At 40.1% G+C, this 27,753-nt stretch overlaps 1 protein-coding gene across 1 annotated transcript in view; it reads right to left on the reverse strand.

Annotated features, from left to right (window-relative positions):
- ZNF608 (zinc finger protein 608) overlaps nt 1-14,014 on the reverse strand; it is a 106,325-nt gene extending 92,311 nt beyond the window's left edge. The window contains exons 1-2 of the mRNA XM_081232609.1: nt 13,361-14,014; nt 11,249-12,343 (exon numbers count right to left, since the gene is read on the reverse strand). Coding sequence (XP_081088735.1) covers nt 11,249-12,157 — 909 coding nt within the window. The 5' untranslated portion in view covers nt 12,158-12,343; nt 13,361-14,014. The remainder of the gene's footprint in view (nt 1-11,248; nt 12,344-13,360) is intronic.
- Between the last annotated feature and the right edge of the window lie 13,739 nt (nt 14,015-27,753).

Here is a 27,753-nt window from a genome sequence, read left to right on the forward strand (position 1 = left end):
GCATTGTCTAGGGCCATTTTAACAAAGGCTCTCCACCAGCCACCCCCTTTCCCACACACCTCCTTCCCACTTTTTACTCCCTACCTCTACCGCCACCATCACCAGTCCCCCTCATTTGAACAGGAAAATTCAGCGACAGCCAGTGTCCCCCTCTCAGGTGGAGGAACTTGAAGTCTTTAGCTTCCTGACCAGGCAGCAAAGAAAAGACAACCTGCCTCCGCCTTCCTCCCCTCTCTCTTTAGAGCTTAAAAAGTACACTTGGCCAAGCAGTTCTCACCATTCAACAATTCATTCTTCTTTTGTGAAAAACAAGGGTAAAAACAGCTAAGCGTGATCACAAAACATAACACCGGGCACTCAATTCCTATACCTCCTGGTCCATAGGATTTGGTGACTGAATAAATCTTAATCTGTAAACAAATGGTTTGCTCTACAATTAAACCATTCATTCTTTTTTTTTTTTAACTGCTTGGCGGCTACCCAACCCAGAGACTTCTAGGTTCTTCCACTATTTAGTGCTCCCAATGGTTAAAAGGCAATAAGCTCATTTGGAGTTTATAAAACTATGCACCATCAACAAAAGCATGTAATGTTTCCAAGACGCACGGTGGCTTCTACACACACAATAGGGAGCTGTGTGTAGTCTCCCCCAAAACAAAAATGCCCAGCCCCAATTAAGCACCCTGGGGGCCTTCAAAGCAGTTATGCTAAGTTGCAAATACAGCAAGATCCACTTGAACTCCAACTGTCTTGTGTGCTTTTCCTCCCAAGGTAGTGGAAAAGCTGGGGCAGACCGACCTCATTAAAGGGCAATTAGTGAACCCCAGGACTTGAGGGGCTAGCACAATCGTGCCCATTGTGAGCATTTCACTATGGGGCCACTCTTTTCTCTCTCTCTTTTTTTTTTTTAAACCCAGGAGGTCTCTACAGTCTGAAAGGCCCACATTTTAAATTTTTAAGGATTTCAATCTCGCTATTTTTTCTACTACCAGTCATAGAGTAAAAAGAAAGGAAGCAAAACAAAGAACGTTCCTACTTCTTTTGTGGGATTCCAGCATAGCTGAAAGTTTTTTGATAAAATAATTTGAATAATTTATATTCTACATGTAATAATTTAAAATAAGTTTTATTTTTAAACAGAGTGAAATAAACGCTCCACCTCCTGGTTACAGAGATTGAAAACAGCACATTAAAAAAGGACATTATAAATCAATCAATATAGGGCTTTTACGATTATATGTGACAACGTCGTAGAAAAAAATTGATCTATTTACATTTGAAGGTGTTATTTAGAAACTAATACAGAGTAACATGATCAACATAACCACTTTACCATCAATAAAATTCTTCACACCTTTTTAGAGTCCATTATTACTGTTGATATCAATCTGCCAAGATGCTGAAGGCTGAACACTACAATAAAATACACCAGTAAATGTGGCTGTTTACATTCTTTAAGGGCACCACCTTTCTGCAAATACTAAAAGCGGAGACCCCGCTGCCTTCGTACTAAAATTTGCAGTACAGGAGAAAGTAGTCTTTTAGACAAGTAACAAAGCTAAATTTGACCTTCTCAGCAGCCAAGATGTAAACAACTCTAATATTTACATATAATCAGATGGATCAGTATCTTTGTTAAAAAAACAAACACTAAAAAGGAGGAAAGAGAGTTGGGAGTAGTTGACCTCCCTCAAAGTAGAACCACCCCAAAACCCAGAGTCCAAAACATTCTCGTAACACTGGATTATGTAGGATAAGGGGTACTAAAGTCACAGGAAGCCATCGACTATGCCTGCTGCAGCCCACAAGTTCCAACAGCTGCCAGAATTTGTGCTCAGGATCTAGGCACAAACTTGTAGGATAACATTAGTGCCCATAGTGACATCTTTAATGCTGCCCTTGTATCTGTTAAGCTAATTAATCGCTCGATTCGTTTAGTTTTTGAATATCAAATGAAAGAATTTAAAAGTGTGTAACAAGTCTTTTGTGCCTTGACCAAATGTACTTCAGCTATACTTAGAAGCAAATTTGTGTGTATTCGTGTTCTATTAAAACATGCACCCGGAGGACCCCTCCATTAAACTCGGGCCAACATCCTCGTTTTATTTTAGAAATACTAAAAAATTGATTTGTGTAACTTGAACAGACACATTTTGAGGAATCTTGAAAAAGCTGGAAAAGGCATTAAGAGATGGGGGGGACCCCACGGTGGTTATTGTGCTCTCTCTCTAAAAGCAATATACTGAGTAGAGAAGGCTTCGAGAGAAGAAAATGCAAATCCTGGAAGTCATTCCCAACAGTTGGAAACTCTTCCTCTTCAAGGAAATCCAAGGGCTCAAAAAATAAATATTCAAGAGCATTAATTTGTTTCTAGATGTATGCGTGCAAGTAAAACAGCAGTCATAATGTGGAAATTTCAGTCACATTTTGCAACTAATTGGAAGCAGATTAGAATTCCGCCTCGGGGGAACGTTGTCAAACTAGAAGCCGGAGCAAATGAAGAAAGAGGTGACGGCGTCGTGAAGAGCTGACAGATTTACTGCGCTCGGGGCTATAAACGGGTCCTGGGAGGGAAGGAGGGCGCGGCCCCGGCGGCGCGCCCCCGCCACGGCCCCCAGCATCGGGAGCGCGCGGCCCGGCCACGCTCCCCAGAGCCCAGGGCCCTCCATCTGCTCCCCCGTGGAACAATAAACCGGGCCTTGCCGAGAAATCCGTGGTCCTGATAAGATAGAAAATCCGCAGGCTGATAAACCCGAGCGGGCAAACGTCAGAGGGAGAGAAGGTTTCTTTCTTTTTTTCCAGTGGGGGAGGGGAGCGAAAAAGCAAGCAGATTGTGGAGGATAATACAGCCTTGGAGTAATGGAAACAGCTGCTCGCTTTCTACTTCAGTGTCTGGCATCTGCTGCGGCATCATGGGAAAGGCTGGTGAAGGATTTGGGCAAGGGATGTAAATGGAGACAATTGGCCAAATGGAGTTTGATGCGGAAAAGCTCAATTGCTCTGTCTTCAAATCATGTTGTTCCCTTCGGGGAGCAGAAGCCAACAATATTACTGAACTCACATTCCACCTTCAAAGCAGCTGAAAGGTTTGGGAATGGGAACCGCTCTTCAATCAGTTACTTCAGATGTGAAACAATATAAAGGGATAAAGCTTTGCTGTTGGAACAGCCTCCATTTGTCAAAGTGTGCGGCTCATCTTCCACTGATCTTCACGGAAAAGTTAAATCGGAGTCCTTTTTTTCCTATGGATTTCACTTCCTTTGAGAAAAATGTTTCTTAAATCACCACTGCTTACTTCTGAACTGGCTCAAGGGACAATTTCTACTTGTTGTGCCTATTTTCTCCTTGGCTGCAAAGATTCGGTTCTAATTTCATTTCCATCACAAAAGAATTGGCAAAGAAGGGAAACGCAGAAACACATAACTAAGTGCTGCTGTGCTAGTCATAAGCCTATAATAAAGCACAGATTTGATAGCATTATCCATGTACTGTGGTGAACCACACACAAATAAACAGTTCTCTATGAAGAATGAAAACCGAGGCTTCAGCCCTTCCAATTCAAACATTATTGTTGCTTTTAACATGAGCCATCCATAAATCAGCCAAGGAGGTGACAGGAAATCCAAAAGTAATCTGGTCTGGCTATGCACACTTTGTTAAAAAAAAAAAAAATAAGAGATGCTTTCCAACTCATCCTGATGATGTTCTAAGTGAAGAATGGGTAAAACTGTAAAATCCAGTCATTGAAACAAATGGTATTTTTATGCCAAGTGAATTCAAACACGTGGTAGGCGTAGCAACCAAAAAAAGGACAGCCCTCCAGTATGGGGAAAGCGTGCTAACCTACCAAGAACAACTCAAAAAGGACCTTTGAACCTGCAGGAACTAATGCAAAAGACAAAAAAGGTGGATCTAAAGCAGCCAGAGGACCAGATGTGCTTTCCTAAGAAACCCAATCAGGAGTTTTCTTAAATCAAAAGGACGAACAGTGACTTCTAGGAGTTCCTGAAAGTGTGACCAATTGGAACTTTGTCGTCTGTTGCTAATTGAAGCATATAAAAGAGTCCATTTCTTAAAACATACTACAAACCTTTTTTTTTTCTTAATTCACTGCCACATGACAAAAACCAGAATCAAGTTGACTGGTAGAAGATCGGTACAACCAAAGACCAAGCTATTATTTCAAACTGTCAGGGGGAAGGCAGTAAAATTGCTACCAGGTCTCCTTAAGTTACCCTTCAATAAAAAGAAGCCATCAGGGAAATAAGAGGAAAAGAAAACACATCAAAACCTTAAAAGTCCCTTTAAGTAAAATTATACGTCTGTGGCACCATGCCATCTGCTCTCTGGTTAAGATAATAAGCCAATTCCACAACCTAAATATCTGCTTTCTAAAATCATTATGTACAACACAAAATACAATCAATATATTTTTAAACTGTAAAAGCCGCCTTCATATGGCATTATTGGAATGTGCCTAAATGTCCCCCGTAGGCATGTTTTTCTTAAGGTGCTAGCTGAGAATGAGGATTACCAGGGGTTGCAAAAAGCTCAGTGGTTGAGCGAGAATAGTCACAGTGAATAATAATCAAACTGGGCTGGGAGGTGGGGATGAGAAAGAAGAAAGAGTAGCTTTGAAAAACCAGCAGCAGTATTTATTCATCACTTCCAACCCATTTGTTTGAACCGAAGCACCCTTCTCTTTGAGTTCTCTATTACAACCAAAATATACATTTCTAAATTTTCATTTAGCTTCATGGGGAATGGGGGAAGCCTTCTGAGTATCAGATGAGATTCAGGTGGTTCAAAGGCCACTGACCTATCAAAATATAAGAAGTATTCGTTTTGTAATCTCTTCAGTTCTTCAGGCAAAGCCTATAATCTATTTTAATACTTTCTCAAAGGCATTTCTAACCAAAATTTAGCAGATATGCAGAACTCAGCTCTAGGAGCAAGGTGCCAATCTCCCCGTCTTGAATATCCTTTATGCACTCAAAATAACATTACAAACAGCCCAACTGATGGTCAATCTACTATGAATTATTTAACAATCTTTCATTCAGTTGCAAAGGCTTTGTTCGCACTGCCAAAACCTTTAACTTAAATTAAAAAGAACTTGCTACGGAGAGCAAGAAGTCACTAAAGAAACTTCAGCTGGGAGAGAGAACTGGATGGATATGAAGGGGCCAATTACTTGGCAGCAGAGTGGAACAGAAAATCAACGGTGACTTTTTTAAAAAGAACAGCCCACACTAACTAAACACTCCTAATCCACTCCCAACCCAACAGCTATGTATGCCATTATAACATTTGTACACACATACCTATGAAATAAATACCAGACACAGGGTACCAGTCTGATCCCTGTATGAGCCTGTAATGACGACTGAAGTCATTCCTGGGTCAGAGATTTCACCTGTTCTCTTTCCCTATAACCTTAAGTGTACAGATTAAACGGGTATTATCATTTATCGACAACAGTCCTAGTGAAGAGGGGTTATTTCCACTCCACTGTTGTTAAGGAGCGCCCAGTATTTCCTTAGTTCTGGTTTCCGTGTTCTACAAGAATGTGATACAAGTAACTTAGGAATAAACTGTTTAGTATTCAAGCAAAACCCTTGATGTTCAGATCACCGGCAAGTTCAGAGTGCTGGCAATCAAAACTATGTTGTGCTACAGTAATTACTATGAAAAACTTCCAGTGCTTAATATTAAAGAATAGAATAACATGATCCTTCCACCTCTTCTACACCTCTAGAGTGTGTTCAACATGGCAATTATCTCTGTTCAAGAAGCAGAGTTTAAACTGCATTGAAACTCAATTATACCCATGACTTTTTAAACATACACTTCAAAAGGCAGGTTTCATTACATTCAAATCACTGAGCAAAATCTTTTGCCCAACTTAGAAAAAACAGATTTTATCCCTCTCCATGAGACATCTTCAAGTATAAAAATGATTTCTTTTTACTTTTTGGACCCACTTCTTCGTTTACTAAAGTAGAGGGATGACTGAGCCCTGGTGAAAGACAAAGAGAGATCCCATCTGATAAAAGCAGTGGGATGTGCAGCCCTCCCAAACGTCATTACCACACCGCCTAGAACTGCCACCATTTTAAAAAACCAGATCACACACTTGTTAACAAAAAACACATTACTTTGCTACTTTTAAGAATGCAAAGGAACTAGGAGTGGTAGATTTATAATTTAAGTGCTTGTGGCTAAAATAGCTTTCCAATTATCAAGGGCCTCTTAGGAAGAGCAAGAATGCATTATGTGTTAATGACCACAACCAGGGGTCCCTTCTCCACTCTTTTGTCAGAACCCGGGCAGATCCTCCCCGCAGCTTCACCATTAACATGTCTGTTTCCTGTCAGCCCACTCAGAGATAATGTCATTTATCTGAGGGAGGCACAAGCCCAGTCATTAGCTTCTATAAAAGACCTCAAACAAAGGCCGGATAATGTTTTACCCAGGGCTCTTACTAAAACCAGAAGCCAAGAAGCTTACCATCTAAAAGTCAAGGACTCCAAAGTTATCAGTGTTAAAAGAATATTTCCCTCATGATCAACAGTCCTAGACTAACAGCTCTGAACCAGAGCAAGGTCTATGTAGAACAAACATCGGTCCAGGTGTTGCTACCACGTACAATTAGATTAACTGATAAACGCTGACCAGAGTTAGCCTGGGAGAGCCTTTGCCACCCCCCCTTGCCTCCAGGGGGAAAATTGACAGAATAATTCAGATACTGACTAAATAGTTAGATCTTTGAAGAACTGACCCCTCATTGTGATTGCCTGCAGGAACTGAATAACCATTATAAAGTGTTCAATGGCTGAGCTTCTGGAAATCTTTTAAATAAAAGTGGAACTGGTTAAAATAAATGTAGGAACACGTGTTTTCACAGTGTTGCTCATATTACTGCAATTTCGAGTTTCTATGAAGTACCAGGTGAACTTTTTTAAATTAAAAAAAAAACGCACACAGTCAAAACTGGAGCAAATCTCAGCCGTTCAATCCTTGTTTTTCATGCTGAAAACGAAGAACAGATGGTTCTTTCCATGTTGTTTGAATCTGGTTATTGAACACCTCTGTGGTTAGGGAGATTTCTGCTTAGCACTTTCGGCATAGATTTCATTTACTAACTATAAAATGCTGCTTAGGAAAAATAAGTCTTTATAAAACCCTAATTAAAACCATCTTGCAGCCAAGCAATTTCACTTGAAGAGCATTCTTAACCTCATGACATTTGGACAATCAATCCCTCCCCACCTCTTTTTTTTTTTTTACAGACGATTTGCAAAGTTATTAAAAGTTGCTAAACATTATTTATCTCTTTTAGCACAATCTTGATCAGTTGCTGAGTAATTTTTAAAATTTCTCCAGCAAGCCCAGCAGATTACAAATACTGTGCTCAGAACCCAATGATGTGCCTGGTTATGCAAATATTCCAAGCTTCCATGGGGTCTCACAGAAACCTTCGTTGGGGAAAGAGCAGCCCCTCTGCACCCACTGCAAAAGCCCTGTCATCCTCAGAGGAAGCCTATAGAAAAGAAAGGAGCTGAATCAATGCTGATTGGGAGCCACCCTTAGTTACCAACGTTTTCAACAGCTAAATCCCTTATGTAGCTTTCAAAACAGTTTGCTGTCCAACAACAATGGACTTTGTTCTTTAATTATAGCAAGTGACCTTTCTGCCCTTTTATTTCACAGTAGATAAACTGCACTCTCTAAGCAGAATTTGTAGGGGGCACTATATTTGGTGGGGGGGAAGCATATCATCCACAAAACGTATTAATCAAAATATGTTCTTCAACTACTCACACTCACTTAGAAAATGTGCCAGAATTCCCTAGTGAAGTGTAAAAAGGCTTCTACAAGAGAATAAAATAAAATGAATGATATCCTTTATAGACAGGTCCATTTGTAGAGCCCACACTTAGGCTGTTAAGGACCAGCTTAATGAAAGCAGTATGATATTACTCAAATCATTCTCTTTTCTAAATGCATACTGAATAGTCAGAACCCTAAGACCCAAACATAAGATCTCCTATGCTCTTCACGTGTATTTGAAGTCTCAGCTCTTTTTAAGAATTCTTGTATGTATTTTGGAATATCCCAGCGATCAAATTAAACCCATGTACTTGTATTGAACTATTAGCCCAGCAGAATGCCTCCGTCTGATAGGTCAAAACTGTAAGACGGTTAAGGAGGATACATGCAGAAGAGCCTCAATACAGGCTATTATGCTTCAAAAGAAAAGGAGGGGGCAGGTGGGGAAGCAGATTTTAACAACCAAAAGCCAACCCGTCAAATCTACTTATTCAGACACGTCACTGGTGGCTTAACCACAAAATGGGCTATAGAAATACAGCTCAAGTATCTTAGAATTATGGCATGTTTTGATTTTGTTCACATATTAAGAGAGTGGCGACTTTTACAACATACTTGTGGTTTCCACATAAAGGACTAGAACGCTCATTGATTTAATTTCATAATTGGACCTTTCATAAGGTCCAATTTATCATGTTTTACATGACTGTGTAGTGAAGAAACAGAATAAACAGAGCAAAAATAGACATAGAAGCATGCTGTGAAAATTCACCGGTGACAGCACGTCTTATGAATCTCCTGGAACCATCCAACCAGGAAAAAGAAAAAGAAAAAAGCACACACACCACATTACACCCCTCTTTGGTTTTCACATTTGACCCCTTCATGAGCCACATCTGATTGCTGAAATTAACCACCTTCACTCTTAAGACACTTACTCTTCACAAACCCAGATAATCAAACAAGGCTGAAATTAAAACACTGTACAAAAACATCAAAAAACCTTTCTCAAAGGATGCCTCGGTGTCGAATTATTTTGCCAGGTAAAGCTTGTCCTACTAAATCTTTCCCGCCTCAAGAGGTCTCCTCCTGTCATTAGGAAGTATTTTCTAAATTGAAGTCGAATTTTACACAACCAAGAGTTAGTGGAATTAGAGTGACTTTCCCTGGTGGCATTTGTACAAGGGAGTGCCATCTCTGTGTGCCAAGGAGGGAAGTGTTCTTAAGAGAAGTCCTTCTGGGGTGCAGTGGGCGTGGGAAGGAAAGCTGAAGGAACAGGCTTCCAGATCCTGAGCCAGCACCATAGCTTGACAGAGAATGGCCCACACTGCAGTATTCAAGCCCCTCAGAGCCATCCCTGAAGGGGCCCTGTGCCCATACCAGCAGCTACGGTTGGCAGTGGTATGAATCTAAATGCACTGTGCTTGCTCCCCTCCCTCCACCCCAGACCCATCATGACTTGTTTGCTCTTTATTTAGGTAATTCATATTATCACACTTATACTCCTCTGACTGAAGATGAGTTGCATGTATATGAATAACTTAATTCTTCCATTTTTCATCCAGTTTCCTGTGTGACTGGAAAGTGAAAAGAACACAAAAACTGGAGAACCGACACCACGCTCTCATCTCAGTTGCCATGACAGCAGCCTTTGAGATACTGAAATGTTCCGATTGCCAGCTAAACAAAATTGTTGACTGTGAACATTTGGCTGGAAGATTAAAAGGCTAAGGGCAGTACCTCCCACATTCCAGGCAGCAGTGAATCCAATCAAATGGCTCTGACTCCTTAACCACAGCCATTGTGAGCACTGGATTAGGGCAATTCATCTAGATAGTTAGGGCAGATTAGAACTGCAATTTGAAGACTACTGGCAACAAAAGTAAATGCTCTACTGTACTAATAAGAAGACTTCAGAACGCCTTTTAGCAGAAATTATGTGAAAGTCCACATTTCAGCATCAGAATCGAAACCTGGATTTTATTTTTTTTTATGCATTTAAATTCATCAGTGTAAAATGCTGTCTGACCAAGGGGACATGGATGGAAGAAGCAGGCATTCAGAAGCTTTTTGCGATTTTGGCATCATCTACACCTTAATGTACCTTCATCGACTTCTAAAATCATAAAACCGAAACTTTATTCCTGCAAAAAGAAAAAGGTTTAAATAGACAGCAGTGAGAAATTGTACACAGAAATAATCACCCAAAGACATTTCACAATTTTGATCAAGTGAGAAACAGCAAAAATCAAATTTTTTAATAAGCATATATCCAAACAACCATGCCACGAACCACATGATACGCATTTGCTTCTGCAAGGCACAATCTGTAGAATTAAAGGTTAATTTTGTAGAGACAGCACTCACTCCCCCAGTTCACTCCCAACCTGCTCTGTGGACAGAGTACCTTCAGCTCTGGGACATCACTTAATGCACAGTAATTGCTGGACCAGTAAGTCCTAGGCCTCCAGCACAAAGCAGCACAACACGAGGGGCAATTTTTCGAAGGCAGTGTCTCACTAGACTTTCCGACAATGACAAAGATGGGAAAAAGGGTCCGAATTACCTAAATCAACGCTCCCCACCGCTCAAATGCAACACGTATTTCGGGTATCTTTTGGCTCCGTTTTCATCTTTCAGCACACCAATCCACCAAGTCCATTTCACTTTTCTTACCAACATTTCAGCTCCCTGGTCAAGCAAGAAATCCAAGTGATAACACTCTTAAATCTCCAGCTAAGAACTGGGCAAGGGAACAAGGAAAGAGTCCTGGCGGCCACCAAAACCATTCCATTCTTGCTACATGGTTATGAAACCAATGACCCTAGGCAACCAAGGTTTCATTCGGGACCAATAACAGTACAATATCCTTTGACAAGACTATTTTGGAGAATATCATGAAAAAACAAATGGGTGGAGGGTGGAGTGTAAATTCGAATCCTCGACATACCTCTCCGGGGAGGCAACATGAACCCTGCGCCTAAGGACACGTTACCAGAAATACTAGGACGTGTAAATTAAAACAGAAAACAGTTCTCCTTAGGGGGAGAAATCAGGACAAGAGGTAAGTGGGTACAGGAGCAGGTTTTCTGTTAAAAGCACACCGCAATGAGCTGACTGGCCAAGAGCCCTTCTGCAGGGCAAAAGGTACTTGGAACACCCAGACCCTCCCACCTGGGGACCCAAACACTAGCACCACAAGCAGCAGCAGCAGAAGCAAGAGCTAAACACTGCACCCAAGTTAAGCTGCCCCATACCAAAAGTTCACAGAAAGGATGCACAGAAGAGAAATCTCACAAAGAACCAGAAAGCACGAAGTGCAAGGCACACAGAGGCACGTCCCCACCCACCACGCACCCACACAAATGCACACAAAGAGGAAAGTAGGAGATCTAGGAAGGCGTCTTTATCCTACCTTCTCAGTTTTCAGTTTCTTGATTCGCCTGTGGCTCTCCTCCTCCTCCTCTTCCTTCTTTACCAATATAGAGTTTCCCATGAGCCCTGAATCCGGGGCACTTTTGCTAACTTCCCCAGCAGCCGCGACGCTGCCACTCCCAGTGCCCCCGCAGTGGAAGGGGCTCGCGCCACCTCCATTGCTCTTGGCCCCAAAGCCAAAGAGACCCCCGGAAGGGGCCTGGCTGCTACTGCCATTCTGGTGGCCCTGAAGCAGGTCGTGCTTGTCCTTCCTGGATTTCCCCGCATCCTTATCCCGCTTGGCGCCTCGGCTGCTCTGGCTTTTACCTGGCTTCTCCTCTTTGCTTTTCCCGCAGGAGGCCGTCCCCGCGGTGGCAGCGGAGGTGCCGGTGCTGGTACTATTGCTGTTCGGGTTGCCGCCGCCGCCGCCGCCGCCGCTCACACTTTGACCCAGCGCTGAATTCATGCCAGTTGCCTCTCCAGGGCGCCCTTGGACTTCCTGCCTCTTGCCAGTGCCGCTGATCTCGGGAATCCCATACAAGGCAGCAGAAGGCAGAGATTTATTAGCATCCTTAGAAGTTTTACTCCTTTTCACTTTTGATTTGCTGGTCTCTTTGTGTGAATTCCCCTGGGGAGCAGAGGGCTGAACAGAAGCAAATTTTAGGCCATCCGCTAAGGCTGCGGTAGCACCGGCCCCACTGGAGGCCAGACCTCCACAATCCTTAGAGTTGCTGCTGCTAGTGGTGTTGGTGGAATTATTCATTTCAAATTTCTGTCTGTCCTTCTCCAAATCAGCGTCCAAATCAATTATTAAATTTCCAACCCCGATTTCCCAATCATCGCCACTGTCATAAGTATCAACCGTATTTGGATCCACACCCTTTCCTGCCGTAGAAATGTTCACTGACATCCTGAAGATGAGCTCTCTAGAATAAAAATCCGATGAACTTTCCTTTGGAGATGAGGGGACATTCGTTTAGCTCCGCTGGGCTTTCTCTTAAAAAAAAAAAAAAAATCTTCTAATCTTCCTCTTCTTTTTCCTGCCCCAGGAATGGGTCCAGGGGTTTTACACCCTTCAGTCCAGGTCCACCTTTTCCTGTGAAGGGGGGAAAAGTCGAATATTTCTTGTCTGGGTGTTACCAGAATAAAAAACGATTAATACTGGGGAGTCAGTGAGGGGTACAGGGAAGGATGGTGAGGAAGGTGGCTCATGTATTGTCTCCACAGTCCAATATCAGGTTTAAAGAAAAATAACCAAACCCGAAAAACGTACCCATGACAGTAAGCATCTTACAGTAGCTAAAAAAGAAAAGCCCTTTATCAACAACACAAGGATAATCACTTTTTAAAAAGCATTAAAATATCTTAAGGATCTGAGTCAAGTCCAGAAAGGTTTAAGGGGGAAAAAAAAAAAAGAGTTTAGGATTTTTTTTTTTCTAGCACATACACATGGTAACAACCCCAGAAACACAGCCTGAACACTCGGACAAGAGGAAGGAACACGCTTTAAACATCCTTAAACATGTCCTAGATCTTGCAATTTTTAAAAGACCAGACCCTGGAAGTTCTCTAAGGCTAGTTTCAGAATGATGTTGCTAAATTTTCCTCATTTCTAATTTTATTACTTCTTTTTACAAATTGTCTGGGCAATCTGGTTTTTGTTCCCAGTAAGGAACAGAAAAAAACAACCAATAACGCCCCCATACACATACCCCCCCATCCTCTCTTCCCCAACAGTTTATACAATTTTATTTTTGAAATATACACACACGTCTTTAAGAGCATTTCTCTATTTTAGAAAAGACAGTGTCAAATAAAAGGCTAAATATATGCCTTTTGAGAAAAAGAAATTACATCTAAACAATTCTACCGTATTCCTAGGTCACAGACTGGCTCAATCTGTTAAATATGGTGCTACTGACTGTACGGGAAACTGATTAAGACATACACTTTAAGTGATCTGCGCCAAGGTGGCCTCAATGACCGCAAATGAGTGTGTGTTTGACAAAGATCAGTTAAAACGGTTTTTAAAGGGATCAGCCCCTTTTTAACAGTTGATTGTCAAGGAAAAAAAATAAATATACATACACACACACACACAGACATTGCTTACCTTTACTCCTTTATCATTTTTTAATTAGGCCAGCAAATCAAAATGCCTTTCCCACTCCACTCGGCAAACAAGCCTGTGCCTCATTTTACTTAAACACCAAATGATCAAGAAGGAAGGAACCAAATAACACATCTCAGCCAGAATAATCACTCGATAACATTATTCCACTTCCCCACCCCCCTTTTGGCAAACGGATCAGTCCTTTTCTCCTTAAAAAAATGTGTCACTGTACAGCTGGAAGATAATGTTTCACATTCACAACAGAAGCACCAAAGGGTTTTTTTCCTCTTAACAAGCATCGAGAATAATAGTTTTTAAAAGAGAGAGCTTAGAGAAAAAAGTTTTCCCAACTTCTTATTCCGCCTTCAGTTCCAGACTTCAGAGTCACCGTGATCAGTAAGTAATGATCCCATGTAGCAAACCTACAGGCGTCCGCTAGTAACAAGACAGAATGTGCTAACATCGGGATAAATTAGTGAAAGGGAAGAAAGAATAAGAAGAAAGGACTGAAAATCTGGGCTGGATTCCGCCTGTTAGTCGGGAAGTGGCATTTTTCCGCCCGTCCTGACAGATTTGATTTCTTGAACTAACTTAAGAGGAAAGGAGGGGGAAGGGGATGGGGGAGGGAGAGGGAGGGAGGGAGGAGGAGGTGGAGGAAAGGGTGGGATGAGAAGTCGAGCAAGAGGAGAAAAAGAAAGGTGTGGAGGGGGAGGGGAGGAGATGATTCAGTGAGCTGATAAACCAGTTATACCAGCTTTCAGGGTGGGGGCCGGGGGCCGGGGGGCGGCGGGGTAGAGAAAATAACGGCGTTTAAAATTGGTTCAGTCTTCGAAACCTAAAGGATGTGATGTTTTCCTGTTTTATGTTGTTTTAAGAAAAAGGAACCGAGTTCCTAGTATAGTCCCCGAGGGGGGGAAAAATCCGCTGTCGTTCAAGCCGATCAGTCATGTGGTAATTCGATAATTAGAGTCAAAAAAAGATTTTTTTTTAAGGCGACCTTTTTCAGGACAGTTTTCCCCGTTTATAGTCGCAGCAAACGGTGCGTCTCCTTTTTATTTATTTTTCTCTCCTCCTCCTCTCTCACCCACCCCTCTCCTGTGTTTAGTCAGATGGCCCCGGAGCTTGGCTTAGTATTTTTAATTAGCTGGCGTTTGGAAGCTAAAAGCAGTAATGAATTGTTGATAGATTGGAAGTGGAGAGTCGCTTTGCTGGAAATGTCGGGGCTCGGGGAGGGGGATGGGCGAGTTAGCAACAACCAACCATCGAAAAGGAGCGATTTTGTTACAGTGCAAGCCTTTCACATCACGTGAGGATCAAGGGCTCAATTGGTTGTCGTGAGAACAAAAATGGTGACAAGCGTATCAAGAAAATACTGATCTGGTCTTTAAAAAAAAGCTGAAGGTCTCTCTCCTCCCCCTGCACACAGTCTCCCCCCCTCCCGCCGCCTCCCCCCACCCCCGCCCTTGCAGTGGGAGCAGCTACAAGTTATGAATGTGAAACATTTCTCGCAGACCTAGGCTCTCGGAAGTTCGGAAGGAGTGAAATGTAATGAGTACAAGAGCAAAGCAGATGTTTTAAAGAAACACCTTATAAACCTTTCCTCAGCTTATCTCCAATCTGTCGTCTTTGCCAAGGGGCCAGGGATAGGGACGACTGGGCGAGGGGGGCAGGGCACCTCCACGCCACTTGGATTTTAGGGACCCCCCCCTCATGTCTTAAACAAAGAAAAACATTTTGCTGGCTCTCAGTCCAGGTCCTGTAATAAACACACCATTGTTACTATTTGCGGGTTTGTTCGGGTTGGGTGGGGCATTTTTTCCCCTTAATGGTGTTTTTGCTGCTTGCTTTTTTAAGGAGGTGGAAAATGGTAATTATAACCATTACAGGTAATGGGTGACTTCTTCCCTTGTTTAATATTAAATTATGGGCACTAGATGTGACAAGAGACAGAAGTCGGCTTGTTCTGCCCTTGCCCCCATTTTCCTGGTTCAGTTTGGAAGAGGGTCCTTCCCAGCTAGGATAGGAGAGGGAGGGGTGAGGTGCGCTAGAGAATGGACACTGCAGATCAAGATTTGTAACTGTGTCACTTTTATTCTCCTTGGGTTAGAGCCCCAAAGGTAGTTTACTCTAAGTTACCCCGAGTGCCCAGTCAAGCTTAATTTGTGTGAAGAAGTTACAAATGCTTCACCCTCCACTGAATAAAAATTCACCCTTCTTGGATTGTTGTTCTCAATGCAAAAGCCAAACCCTGTAACTAGTTCCTCATTTCAATGCATAAAACTCGCACATTCCCCTGCATGAAGTCCCCGCTAAGTGCTATATAGAGACACACCACGCAACCGTACTTACGGTCTGTATTGGATCGAGTTGACCTTTTCCTTCTAACTGCATTGAATGTGTTTGGTTGCAGCCGCTTTATTTTGGAAATTATAATCTCTTCAACAAATTTATTATTAAAGAAGATGGACCATCAAATGTCACAGACCGGCCTGTGTATTTTTTATAAAAACAAAAATTCAAATTAAAAAAAAAGAAAAATTCCCCTGGTGCACACACACAACAAGCTTGTTCTGCAACACTGAAATCAGGACTGAAACACAACACACACACAGGGGGAGTGGAGCAAAAGGAGCTCTCAGCCTCTATACCTGAAAGGGACTTTTCTTTGTTCCCATTGCCCTTTCTCATCGGGCCAATCAGAGAGCAGCTTTTATGAAACTGGGCTCTCTCATTGGCTAGCTGCTTTCTCTTGGCTACTGTAGGGGGCTGAGATATACACACGTATAAAACACACACTGAGAGCGGGTGGGGGTCCGGTGGGGGGCGGTTGTGGAGACAAAGCGTTTTATTTTCCAACCAGATTGGGGTTGAGGAACCTCCTGCAGTAAGATAAAAAAAAAAATGGTGCGCCCGTTTCAATTACTACATCATTCACATAAAACACTTATTTATTAAAACAAATCTCAAACAGGCTGCGAGGAGAGGATGTCTGTAAATATAAGTTTGATTGTGTTATCTTGGGGGAAATAATGTATGTGATCGCTCGGTGGCAGAGGGAAGCCAAATGAGCCACTAGCGCGTAGCGAGGAGAAAAGGGAGGTTGGCTGTGTGGAAATGACTGCAAGCGTTTTGCCGGCTTCCATTCCGTGTTGCAAGGACTCGGGAGCGCAAACTCCCCGGACTGATTTTCTGTATTGCACCTTCTGGCTTTCAGCCCTCCCCCCGCCACTTTGCCCTTCTTTCAATGGGTTTTTTTTTTTTTTTTCTTGTGTCTCTCATTTTACTCGCTGATTAAATAAGAAAAATCGATCTGGGGGTGAAGGCGGTGGTGGGGAAACAAGTAACCCTTTTGTTCCCAGGCTTCTGGTCCACAAGCAATGAAGTGTGAAAGCTGGCAACCATTTAACCACCACTACGTGAACGGTTCTTCCCTGGAATTAGTAACAAAGCTTTTCCACCTGGTCCTAGGCAGCTCCAAAAAATTTTTAAAAATTAAAAAAAAAATGAGGTCCCGGCCAACCATGTTAACACTTCGGGCTAGTCTCATTTTTTAAAAAATCGATTTGTGGGAGATAAATATACTAGGAAGATTAACCCGTTAAACAGTCCCAGTACCATTTTTAAGCCGAGGGATTGTCAGAGTTCCCCTTCCCCAAATATTTAACACCCTCTTGGGGAGAGCCAGTGTCAAAGTCCTCTAAACGCAACACCGTGCAATCCACCAAGAACACAAAAATATTTTAGAATGTATTGTAGGACAAATGCCAGCAACCAAGTTAATGGGACTCTGAGGTCACAGGACAAGAGAGGTTAATATGAAATAACAAGTTTAACAATAACAAGTATTGTACTGTAACTGCTAATATAGTTAAGCTAATGTATTTATATATATTAAGCCTTTAAAGCACTTTTAGTTTTAATTTTTCCTTGTTATTTTCCATCACTTTTAGGAGCTGGAATATGGAAATTTTAAAGTCAAAGGGCGCACTGAATTTAATTGAAAGCGTCATGATCGCAAGTGTTAAAGATGCAGCACTACCGGGTTTGTAATTTCCACACGACAATTGCAATTTAAGAATGTGTCTTAACTGAGTCAAATGGACATATAAAGTGAATTAGAGCTAGCAGAAGATTGCTTATGATATAAATATTCAGTGATGACTTTGTGGATCAATAAAAATATTTATGTCACATGTTTTAAGTGATGTCTATTGACTCGTGTTGGAGCTTTAGATGTATTTAGTTCATTTCTTTTAATGCCGATTAGTTGTTTCACTACCCAAGATGAACTCTACTTGATGCTAAAATAGTAATAAACAGCAGTTTCCATCCTTTGCTGGTACATAAACTAGAGGAATGCAATCTATAATAGTCCTTAGATCTGCCTAAATAGATGTATTTTCAAAGCAAAGCCGTACATTAACAAATAGGGCAGAGAAGATAATCTGATAACCCACTTAACGTCTATTTTAACTTTCATATTTGTTTTATACTTTTGAACGTACAGATTTTACAATTTGTGTGTGTCCCACTGCTAATAGAACATACACGTTGATTTTTAACTTTTCTTCTTTTAGAAGAGTGGTTCCTCAAAGAACCAGATCACTCAGACACTTCCTGTGTCCCTGGAGTATTTCCATCTTTGGAAGCCCATGGCTACCCTGTATAATCAGCTTGGAAAAATCAATAATTAGCTTTTAAAACAACTGGACTTGAAAAGGCATAGAAAATGAGACCTGCTGAAGTTCATAAAGGGTAGAAGCAACTCCTCCAACACACTCCCTTGGTAAAAGCAAATCACAGGCTCCGCAGCACAGATTTAGTGTAACTAAAACCAAAGTTTAGGCTTCCTAACACTCAAATAATCTGATCTAACCCTTACTTCAATACCTAACCCTAATTCTTCAACCTTTTTAATAAACCCCACCTGCTTAAAGATAAAGGCTTATGCCAAATTCAATCACATATTTAACCCAAACTATTTTTGATAAATTCAAGCATTTTCCTTCCATTCCAACATCTCCACACACCGTTCGCACCCCACCCCCACCTCCTGCCCTACAAGTTCTGCCTAGAGACTTGAATCAACCAGAGTCTTTCTGCTGGCTTTGTGAGTGTTTGTTTTCTTTTGTTTGACAAAGGGGCCAATCAAGAGACATCAGAGGGCTATCAGCTAATTGATGAACGAAACTAAGATAATTAACTACCGGCTTAGAAAATCAGAGCTACTCCCCTCACAAAATTGGGAAGTTCTACCATAGTTTAGAGAAGAAAATTTTATCTGCCTCTCTTATCAAGATGATAGGGAACATACTAGTCTGCGTACTGATATCCACACGCATATAGTTGATAATACCAGTACACTATTGTATAACATGTATACTTTGTAATTTTACATCTTAGTGTGAGTCTACTCAGAGATGTGGTAGAGGGGAGCAGCTGTCTGGAAAGGAGTCTAGGAGGAAAGAAGAGGTGGGAGGAGCCAGAGGGATAGTGTAAAAGGAGCAGTTAAAGAGTGTGCTATCCCACCTCCAGTAACCACCACCACCAGCTGAGCTCCTGCTCGTACTGCTTCCATTACTAGGGGATCAGAAGATCCTGGCACAAGACTTTTCCTCCTTTTTAAGGGCAAAGAGCTCAATGCTGAGGCCAGGGGCTTCAGGCAGTAACACAGGAAAACACAGTGGTCTTTCTTTGGTGCCTATTTCCTCTGGTTTGTGCTGTATCATAAAAGGATCAGAAATAATTTCTTGGATTTTTGTTTATTTGGAAGGCAGTCTATACATGGGTCTAACTTTTCTAAATCTATGCCAACTTTGACACTAGAGAGTTATTCAAGACCAAGGGGAAAAAGTGGAAAGCAAAGTTATTTAAAAAAATAAAATAAAAAACAACCCTACCTGGGAATGGACTTATGAGAAAATAAACTTAATTTAGACATAATGAGAAACTTTCTGGCTGCCCAGGAAGATTGTGGAGAAAGGGTCTTATCTGTCTGGGCTTGGTTATGAACAGACCTGCCTCAAGGCTGTGGGCAAGTGACCTGGTTTCTAGGGAATATGGAATTGGTGATTTATTAAGACACCCACACAAATACTAGATGTTCTTCACTTTACCTAGAGATAACATCTTAACTTGCTACCGAGGAAAGGTCTTTTAGAGAAAACTCTTTTCACACATGCTTCCTAAATCCAATTCAAGTTTCTGTATTGCTAACAATATCCATCTCTAAACAACTGTCCCCAAAAAGAGATAAGCAGTGTTCTCAGTCAAACATTTGATATTTTGCAATATCCTGAAATATCACTGGACCGAAAAAGAGTGCCAAGAAGCAGATGTCTAGTGGAGAGAGAGGACCTGGCACAGAAACATTTTATTTCATCCCCATGGGAATGGGGGAAGTACTTAGGGAAGCAAGACACCGATGGTGTTCACCCTGCCCTGGAAGACGCCTCATGAGAGACTCGTGGACATTCTGATATACATTTTGTGAATACAGACATTCACACACACTGTAAAACACAGCTGTGTTAACTTTTCAGGTCATTTCTACGCTCTATTAGTTCACCTTCAATTTAAACTCTTCAGCGTAAAACAAAGGGACTCTACATCCAAGGGAGGGAGAATGATGTCTATCTTCCAAAACCTTTATAACACGGTTTTGCTTAAACAAATTGAAATGATACAAAGCAAAATTTCCATGCTCTGAGACTCACGACTACAATGAATTTTAATAGTAAAGAGTTAAAGAAGTTTCTCCCTATATGTGTTGGTATTTCCCCATTCCTTCTCCCAAACCTCAACCTGAAAAGAATCCAAAAGGAAAAGCAGCAAATCTTGTCCCTTTTATGCCATACAGTCCTAGGGAACCCAGCAAAATATTGCAAAGCAGCACATTCTTCTAAAGGAAAACATCTGTATACTGCTCACATTGAGAGAACTGTGATGTAGGTCAGTGTTAAGTATCTGAAATCTTACCTCTGCTTGCCCCGTCTTTCTGGTGTGGTGTGCGCTACTATATCTGAACGGGTGCCCAAGCAAGGTCTGCAGATCAGTTAGCAAAGGCAGGCAATTTACATCGCATGTAATGAAACCATTTCTGGAAAAGGATTTTTCTTTTATGCCAGTGGAGACCGGGTGCATAAAGAAGATCAAAACACAAGTTACATTTTTTAAAAACTACTTATTGGAGATTGCTGTTGCTGGTTTTATTACAATATGTATTTTACAGATTTAGGTAATAGCCCTGATTTTTCAAATCGACCTCTGTTTAGACACGTTTCACTTTGGGCTGTTTCTTGTCTGCAAAATTACAGTCATTTGCACGTTATTACAGTGGGTAGGAGACAGATTGTATTTAGCATTGGGTGGGGGAAGGGTTATTATGGGAAGTGATCTGCTACGGTCAGCACATAATTTCAGCCTGAAGAAAATTGCTTCTGAATGGCTGGTCTGTTAGCTAGCCAAGGAATGGTCACTGGGAGAAACTGAAAAATACTTCTGCTTAATCTGCATTATAGAATTATTCTCATTTCCAGAAAGATGGTTTGTGGAAAAAATGATTGTAAAACCAAGTTTAAAAATGTGGAGGTGAAATGTTGTCAATGCTCTATTTGAATCTAAAACAACTACAACCAAATACAAGCCACCAAGCAGGAGAGGGCCAAAAGGCAGCAGGATACAGCCGTGTTCTACTCCATCTTTCCTCCTTGCCTCCCTTTTTCTGCTCCCCCTTTGGTTGTTTTCAAAAATCTCTATGACTTAATGACAGTGGATTTTTATGTATGTGTAAACATTTATGAGAGTAACACCAAATACATTGATAAATGTATCTCTTGCTTTCATACGTATATGACTACATGAAAAAGATTTCCTAATATAGTTTCTTTTTGGAGGGTAGCAGAATCCCCTTAATTGTGAGAGTATTTCATACGCTTTTGGCGCTAGAATTTAAGGACTTTCCCACACTTTACAAACTACATTGTATTTGTGCGTACTTCACAAAGCTGACAGATTAATAAAGCAAGGAGGAAAGCGTATCAGAAATTATAGCCCCTGTCTAATTTATAATTTAAATCAAACCCTTATGAATCGCCTAGGAAGTCTTAACATACTTGGTTAGAAAAAATCAGGAGACAGGTTTATTTTAAAGAAAAATAAAAGAGTACGATTATACTCAGCTCCTTGGCTGCTGAGTATCACTTTCGTTGTGAACAACTGTGCCTCTTTTGTTTTCAAAACAAGCTTTCCTAAAAGATGAATCACTACAATCATTTGGAGAATATGCAGTAAACAACAGAAAGCCAGAAAGTTGTTTTGCTATTTTCTCAACAGAGCATTTCCGTCCCATCCTCAGCTCAGCTGAGCCTCCAGTCCACCAGCCAATCATCATTATGGAAATATGGTTCTCAGCCTCCTGATTGGCTGATTCCTGGGCCAGTATGTTAAGGTTTCTGCAGCTCAATGAACACTGCATACCAGCCTGCTCTGGGGACCCTCTTCTTCCAAAAATATTTTAATCACCTTTCTTTTCTTACCTTCCGTCTTTTCTCAAGATTCTTAAAATCATCCAGGAAAGAACCTTGTATTCTTTTTAAACACTTTTAAAACGTAATGATCATAATTAAGCCATCTTATCTATAATTTTTTTAATTGTTCAATATTTTACCTTGTTATCCCCCAAAACCCACAAATGTCTTAAGGATGCACAACTTTTTCAAACTTAAAAGAGGTTTGTAATTTAAGACAGTGAATAATAATGGGAAATATATGTGCGACTTACCATGTTCTAGAAATTCTTAATTCTTCGTATGTATTGATTCATTTAATCTTCATAACAGCCCCATGAGATATCATCATCAGATGAGGAGACTGAGACAGAGAAAAGATAAGGATCGTTTTCAAGTAACAAAGCCAAATCTTGGTGGAGCCAAGATTTAATGTAGGAAGCCTGGCTCGAGTCTGGTTGCTTAACCACTGCACTTGACTGCCACCCACACATGGTTCCAGACTACAGTTCCACCCATTTGGTTGAGCATAGAAACATTAGCAGGTGACCGGTGACTTCTCTTCCTGAAAGAATAATGAATTCAACTGCTTTTCAATAAAAGAAAAGCCACTGTGTCTTCTTTCCACCAGAGATTAATACTATGCCAAGCAGAAGATGTGGCACCTAAGACTCAGGATTAAAAAAAAGAAAATCAGGGGCTTCCCTGGTGGCGCAGTGGTTGTGAGTCCGCCTGCCGATGCAGGGGACACGGGTTCGTGCCCCGATCCGGGAGGATCCCACATGCCGCGGAGCGGCTAGGCCCGTGAGCCATGGCCTCTGAGCCTGCGCGTCCAGAGCCTGCGCGTCCGGAGCCTGTGCTCCGCAACAGGAGAGGCCACAGCAGTGAGAGGCCCGTGTACCGCAAAAAAAAAAAAAAAAAAAAAAAAGAAAGAAAATCAGTTTCTTGTTATTATGCAACTGAAATGTTTTAAACATTAAAAAAAATTACAACGATGGGTAGCACAGTGAGGTTAAAAATGACATAAGACTGGTCATTTTTGAGACTGGTGATGTATACATTGGAATCATAATATTATTCTTTATGTAATACACACATATATACTTGGAAATTTCTATATTAAAAGTGTAAGAAGAAAAGCTACTAGGTCTTTGAGAAGGAAGAGTTTTTCAGAAACACAATTTATTCCTTGGCTTTGGAACATTTTTGGCATTAACCTAATAGGGTAAAATTCTCTCAAATGACAATGCTGTGTATACAAACAAGCAGGAGCAGATTATACTTGCTTCCTACCATTTGTTTACTCAGGTTTTTGTTTGTTTATTTGTTTTAGGTCAAATTCACTCGCTGGGCTATATATGGTAAAAATCTGTAATGTCCTACTTATATTTTCAACATGCACTATTTGAACACTTTGTAACTTTATATATAAACTATTTCAATCAAAAAGGAAAAAAATCAATCCCACATAGAAATATATTCAATAGAAATTAAGAAATGAAGATTCAACATTTCATCACAGGTATATTATACACTGGGAGAAAGAAAAAAGTATTTGGTAATTTAGATTTCTTCAGGGCATGTTTTCTGTCTTATTCAAAGAAATAGAGTTGTGAAACCAACAGTTCAGATACAGAATTAAATTCTTTAAAATAGTAACATACAGTGAAAGACACTATATAATATAAGCAACACTGAATAGCATTAGACTAAATGAAGAGAAAAATGTTTAATCTTTACACAAAGAAGGCTATGACACTGAGATTAAAAAGAGCATTGAAGAAGATGAAATCATGGTAACAGTTACTGTTCTTAACAAATAGGATATAATTTTGTGAAATAATGAGATTATAACACAAGGAGTCACTGATAAAACTGTTATAGCAGAAAATGGATAAATCATTAAATATAATGAGATTTAACTATCATTGTGAGAGAAATGATACGTAATTAGAAAAAGGAATAGAAAAAGAAAGCAATGTTTCTGGGGTTCTACATTACTAAAAGTCTAGTGCTAAAAGAGGAAAGTATTTCTGAGTCTATAAATAAATTATGGACACAATTATCACTAATTATAATAACAATAGTCCTCTCAAATCCAAACTCAGGACCTGGCAACCTTTCATTTTACTTAACAAACACCTGTATAGCACTCACTCTGTGAAAGGCACTGTGCTAAGCACTTTATAAATATTAACCCATTTCCTGAGATTAAGTTTGATCTCAACCTCTATTGTGTTATACAGGTTCACAGAAAATACAAAAATGAATAAGACATCACATCATCTCTGATCTAGAGATGCTTCAAATTTCATAGTTGAGGTAAGACACTTGCCAAACTCCAGAGAGGATTTAATTTATGATAGTCAGTAAAAAAAGTATTACTTTGGGGAAGAAGAAGAGCTAACATTATCTAAAGAGTCACTATAAACTCTAGGAAAGAAGTAGGTGAAATTGTTATCCCACATTAGGATACAGCTGGAGGAAGGTCATGCCAAGAAGAGGAAACACAGCAAACATAGGTATAGAGGCAAAAAAGAAGAGAACAGCAGTGTTAATTCAGCTTACCTAGATCACAGGGACCCTGAAGGGGAGGAATGGCGGTCAGATGTAAGTTGAAGTCTTATTGTAATAGGGCCATTATGAATCTGCAGAGAGGTGTTTTGGTGAGGGAACTATGGAAGCTGACATCCAGCTCATGCTCTGTTCACCAAGCTATGTGCTCTGGCTCTGTGCTGTGTCAGCCTAAGAAACGGCAGCCTTTTATAATGTATAAAAGGGTGCTCTCAGCCAGACTGGACTGGAGTATGGTCTTTATCCCCTGTGATGAGAAGTCTGAGTTTATCACAAGGCAATGAATGGCCTAGCTTTAGTAGGCCTATGGAAAACTCTTAAATCTCTTATAAGTTAATTTACAGTCATATATATATGTGTGTATATACACACATATATATATATATGTATATAAAGAGAAGGTAGTCAGAAAGGTCCAGAAGGTAGTAAATGAATCGTATTATCCGTGATGCCTGGCAGAGTTCTTGGAAATTGTAATGTTCAAAATATGTTTGTTAAATTAATGAACTTATATTGAACTTCTAAATGTGAGAAGAGTAGAAAGGATTCCCATAAAAACATAGGGGATCATGACGGTTAACGAGCAGCTCAAGGTGTATTGAGATAATATTCAAGCCAACAAGTAAATTCAGTGGACAAATGATAACAATAAACATGTAGTAAGCCAACTCTGAACTTAGAAACTCTCAACTTAGAAAGTACAATTTCTATAAGAATACTCTACAGCCAAATTAAATAAACTAACCAGAACAGGGAGAGGTCTTTATGAATGTAAACTTGTTGAAAGATAGGTCTTTATGAGTGAAAACATGTTGATTGAAGCAAAAAATGTCAACAAACAGAACACAGGGTCAAAAATGGTTTCCCTGGGGAACACCAACATCTAAATTTGGGGCAGAAAATACAACTGCTTGAATGATGAATGAGTGAGCAGAGAGAATAAAAAGAAAAGCAAAAAACCAACAGGGAAGGGATACTTCTGCGAAGGAGAGAGTGATCAACAATTCAAAATGCATCGGGAAAATCAAGTAAGTGTAAGACTGAAAAGCCTCCATTGGTTTTTACTTGGGAGAAAGACTTAGCAATCATAGAAAGAGCAACATAAGCAAAATGGTAGCAAAAACCAATGGGTTCAGGACTGAAACAGAGGGGAGCAAATCAAGAGATCAAATGAAGCCTACTCTTTTTAGAAGCTTGCTGTTGAAAGGGAATAGAGAGGGTAGTTTGAAGAGGGTCTGGGAGGAGACTTTTATTGTTGTTAATACGAAACAGCCTTCAACAGCCATTTTGAGAGAAAGGAATCATCGGTAGAGAGAGGAGTTGAAGTTTTAAAGGTTAATTGATGAACGCAGATCTGAGCTGAGAAAGGAGGGTCAGGGAAGGAGAGACCATTCAGCTGTGTCTGCCGCAGGACCATTCCGACATGAACAAGTATTTCTAGCACAGAAAACCCAAAGTGGAGGGAGTTAAGTGGAGACTCAGGGAGCTGCTTGAACAAGGAGACTGCCCCTCATGCAGCAGGATCATAAGGACCTCAGAGGAACCCAGAACAGTCTTAGCAGGCAATGAAGTGAAATAGCTAATATGAATAGAGACCCAGATAATCAGAATTTTTTATTCAGATACCTAGAGTTCTTAATAATTCAGTATATCCTGTAACTTTCTGGGAAGTTGATGAGTTAAGGAAAAAGAAACTTGGGATATTAGAACAGACTTATCTTGCCAAAGTATAAAAATTTTAATGAGTGTATTGTTTTAAATTAGTCTCTCCCTTAACAGGGTTTAGATGATAAAAATAAGAAGGAACTTATCATTCCAACTTTACATCCCACTGGGTCATATGTGTCTAAGGTAAAAGGCTTCTGTGTTTACAGCTATTTGTAAACCCAAAGTGAAGGCTTGTCATTGACCCACATTTGAGGCACCTGCCTCAATATAAAATGTAGCTGACCCCATTAAAATCTCACTAGTTTATTTTACATTGTTATTTTATTCCTTTACTTAAATATCATTTATCAAACACCAAACTATATTCCAGACACTGTGCTAGACTTAATACGAAAAAGAACTTTATTGGTTCATTCTTGAAAAGGACCCATTTTTTATATTTTACTTTCAAATTTTTTTTAAAAGTTGGATGGTCACTTAGGGATGAACGCAATTCTACAAAGTCATTAACCTTTGCACTCTAGAAACAAGAAACTAATTAATGAACTCCCTGCATCCCTTAGCTGAGGCATAGGTCAGTATCAGAAAACAGGGCTCAGGATGTCCAGTTCCAGCAGCAAGGTTGTCAAAACCATATGTAACACCAGGTCACAAACAAAACTTCCAAGATGAGACTGTTTCAAGAAGAAAAGAAAACAAAAATAATCTGCAACCTCAGCAGCCATCTCAGAAAATTTATTTAAATTCAATAGAATAAATAGTGAGTAAGAAAGAGGAAAGTTCCTAGGATGATAAATATCATTTTGCTGCCAACAGAATCAAACTATATACTAAAGATGATTATACAAAATATTCTAAAAATATTTCCCAAAACATTCAAAGATGTTCTAATGGAAAAAATAATTAGAAGTGGTATATCATTCACAAGAGGAGTCAGAAAAGATTTATGGAAGTCATGAAATATCGGAGCTCTGGAAAAAATATTATAAAAAGGAAAAAATGTAGGCACTGGATATGAATGTAATATCTGATAAGTCTTAAAACTATTAAATGAATTAGCAGTGGAAAAACAGGTTACCTAGCACTTCTCAGACCTTTAAATATATATTGTCTATTTTTCCATTTGAAAAGTTTAGCATATAATTAGTGTCTGACTTAAAAAAAAAACTTTATTGAGATATAATTTATGTACCATAAGATTTACCCTTAATTTTAAGTGTACAATTCAATGAATTTTAGTACATTTACAGAAATTTGCAACCATCACCACATCTAATTTTAGAATATCCCCATCTCCCTAAAACCTTGTGCCTATTTACTGTCACTAATGCGGTTTTTAATAATAATTTTGGAAACAACATTTAATGTTTTGGTACTGTAAAACATGGTATTCACATAAAAGTTATGATTGGAAAATGAGTTTCATATTTCAATATGACCATCACCATCTAAAATATGCACATTTTGAAAACATCTGGATAATCCTTTACAGAAGTTGGCATGAGAGGTTCAAGACATGATAAAGCAAAATCTTGATGTATATTTCATACAAATTATCACAGTTATCTTTTTTGAGTTACTTGGCTCTGAATTCATCCTTTTTGCCCACTTGGTAAAAGTGGATCTGAGCCTTTTAAATAGTTT

This window comes from Mesoplodon bidens, assembly GCF_964165515.1.
Source record: "Mesoplodon bidens genome assembly, chromosome: 4".
Taxonomy (NCBI): Eukaryota; Metazoa; Chordata; class Mammalia; order Artiodactyla; family Ziphiidae; genus Mesoplodon; species Mesoplodon bidens.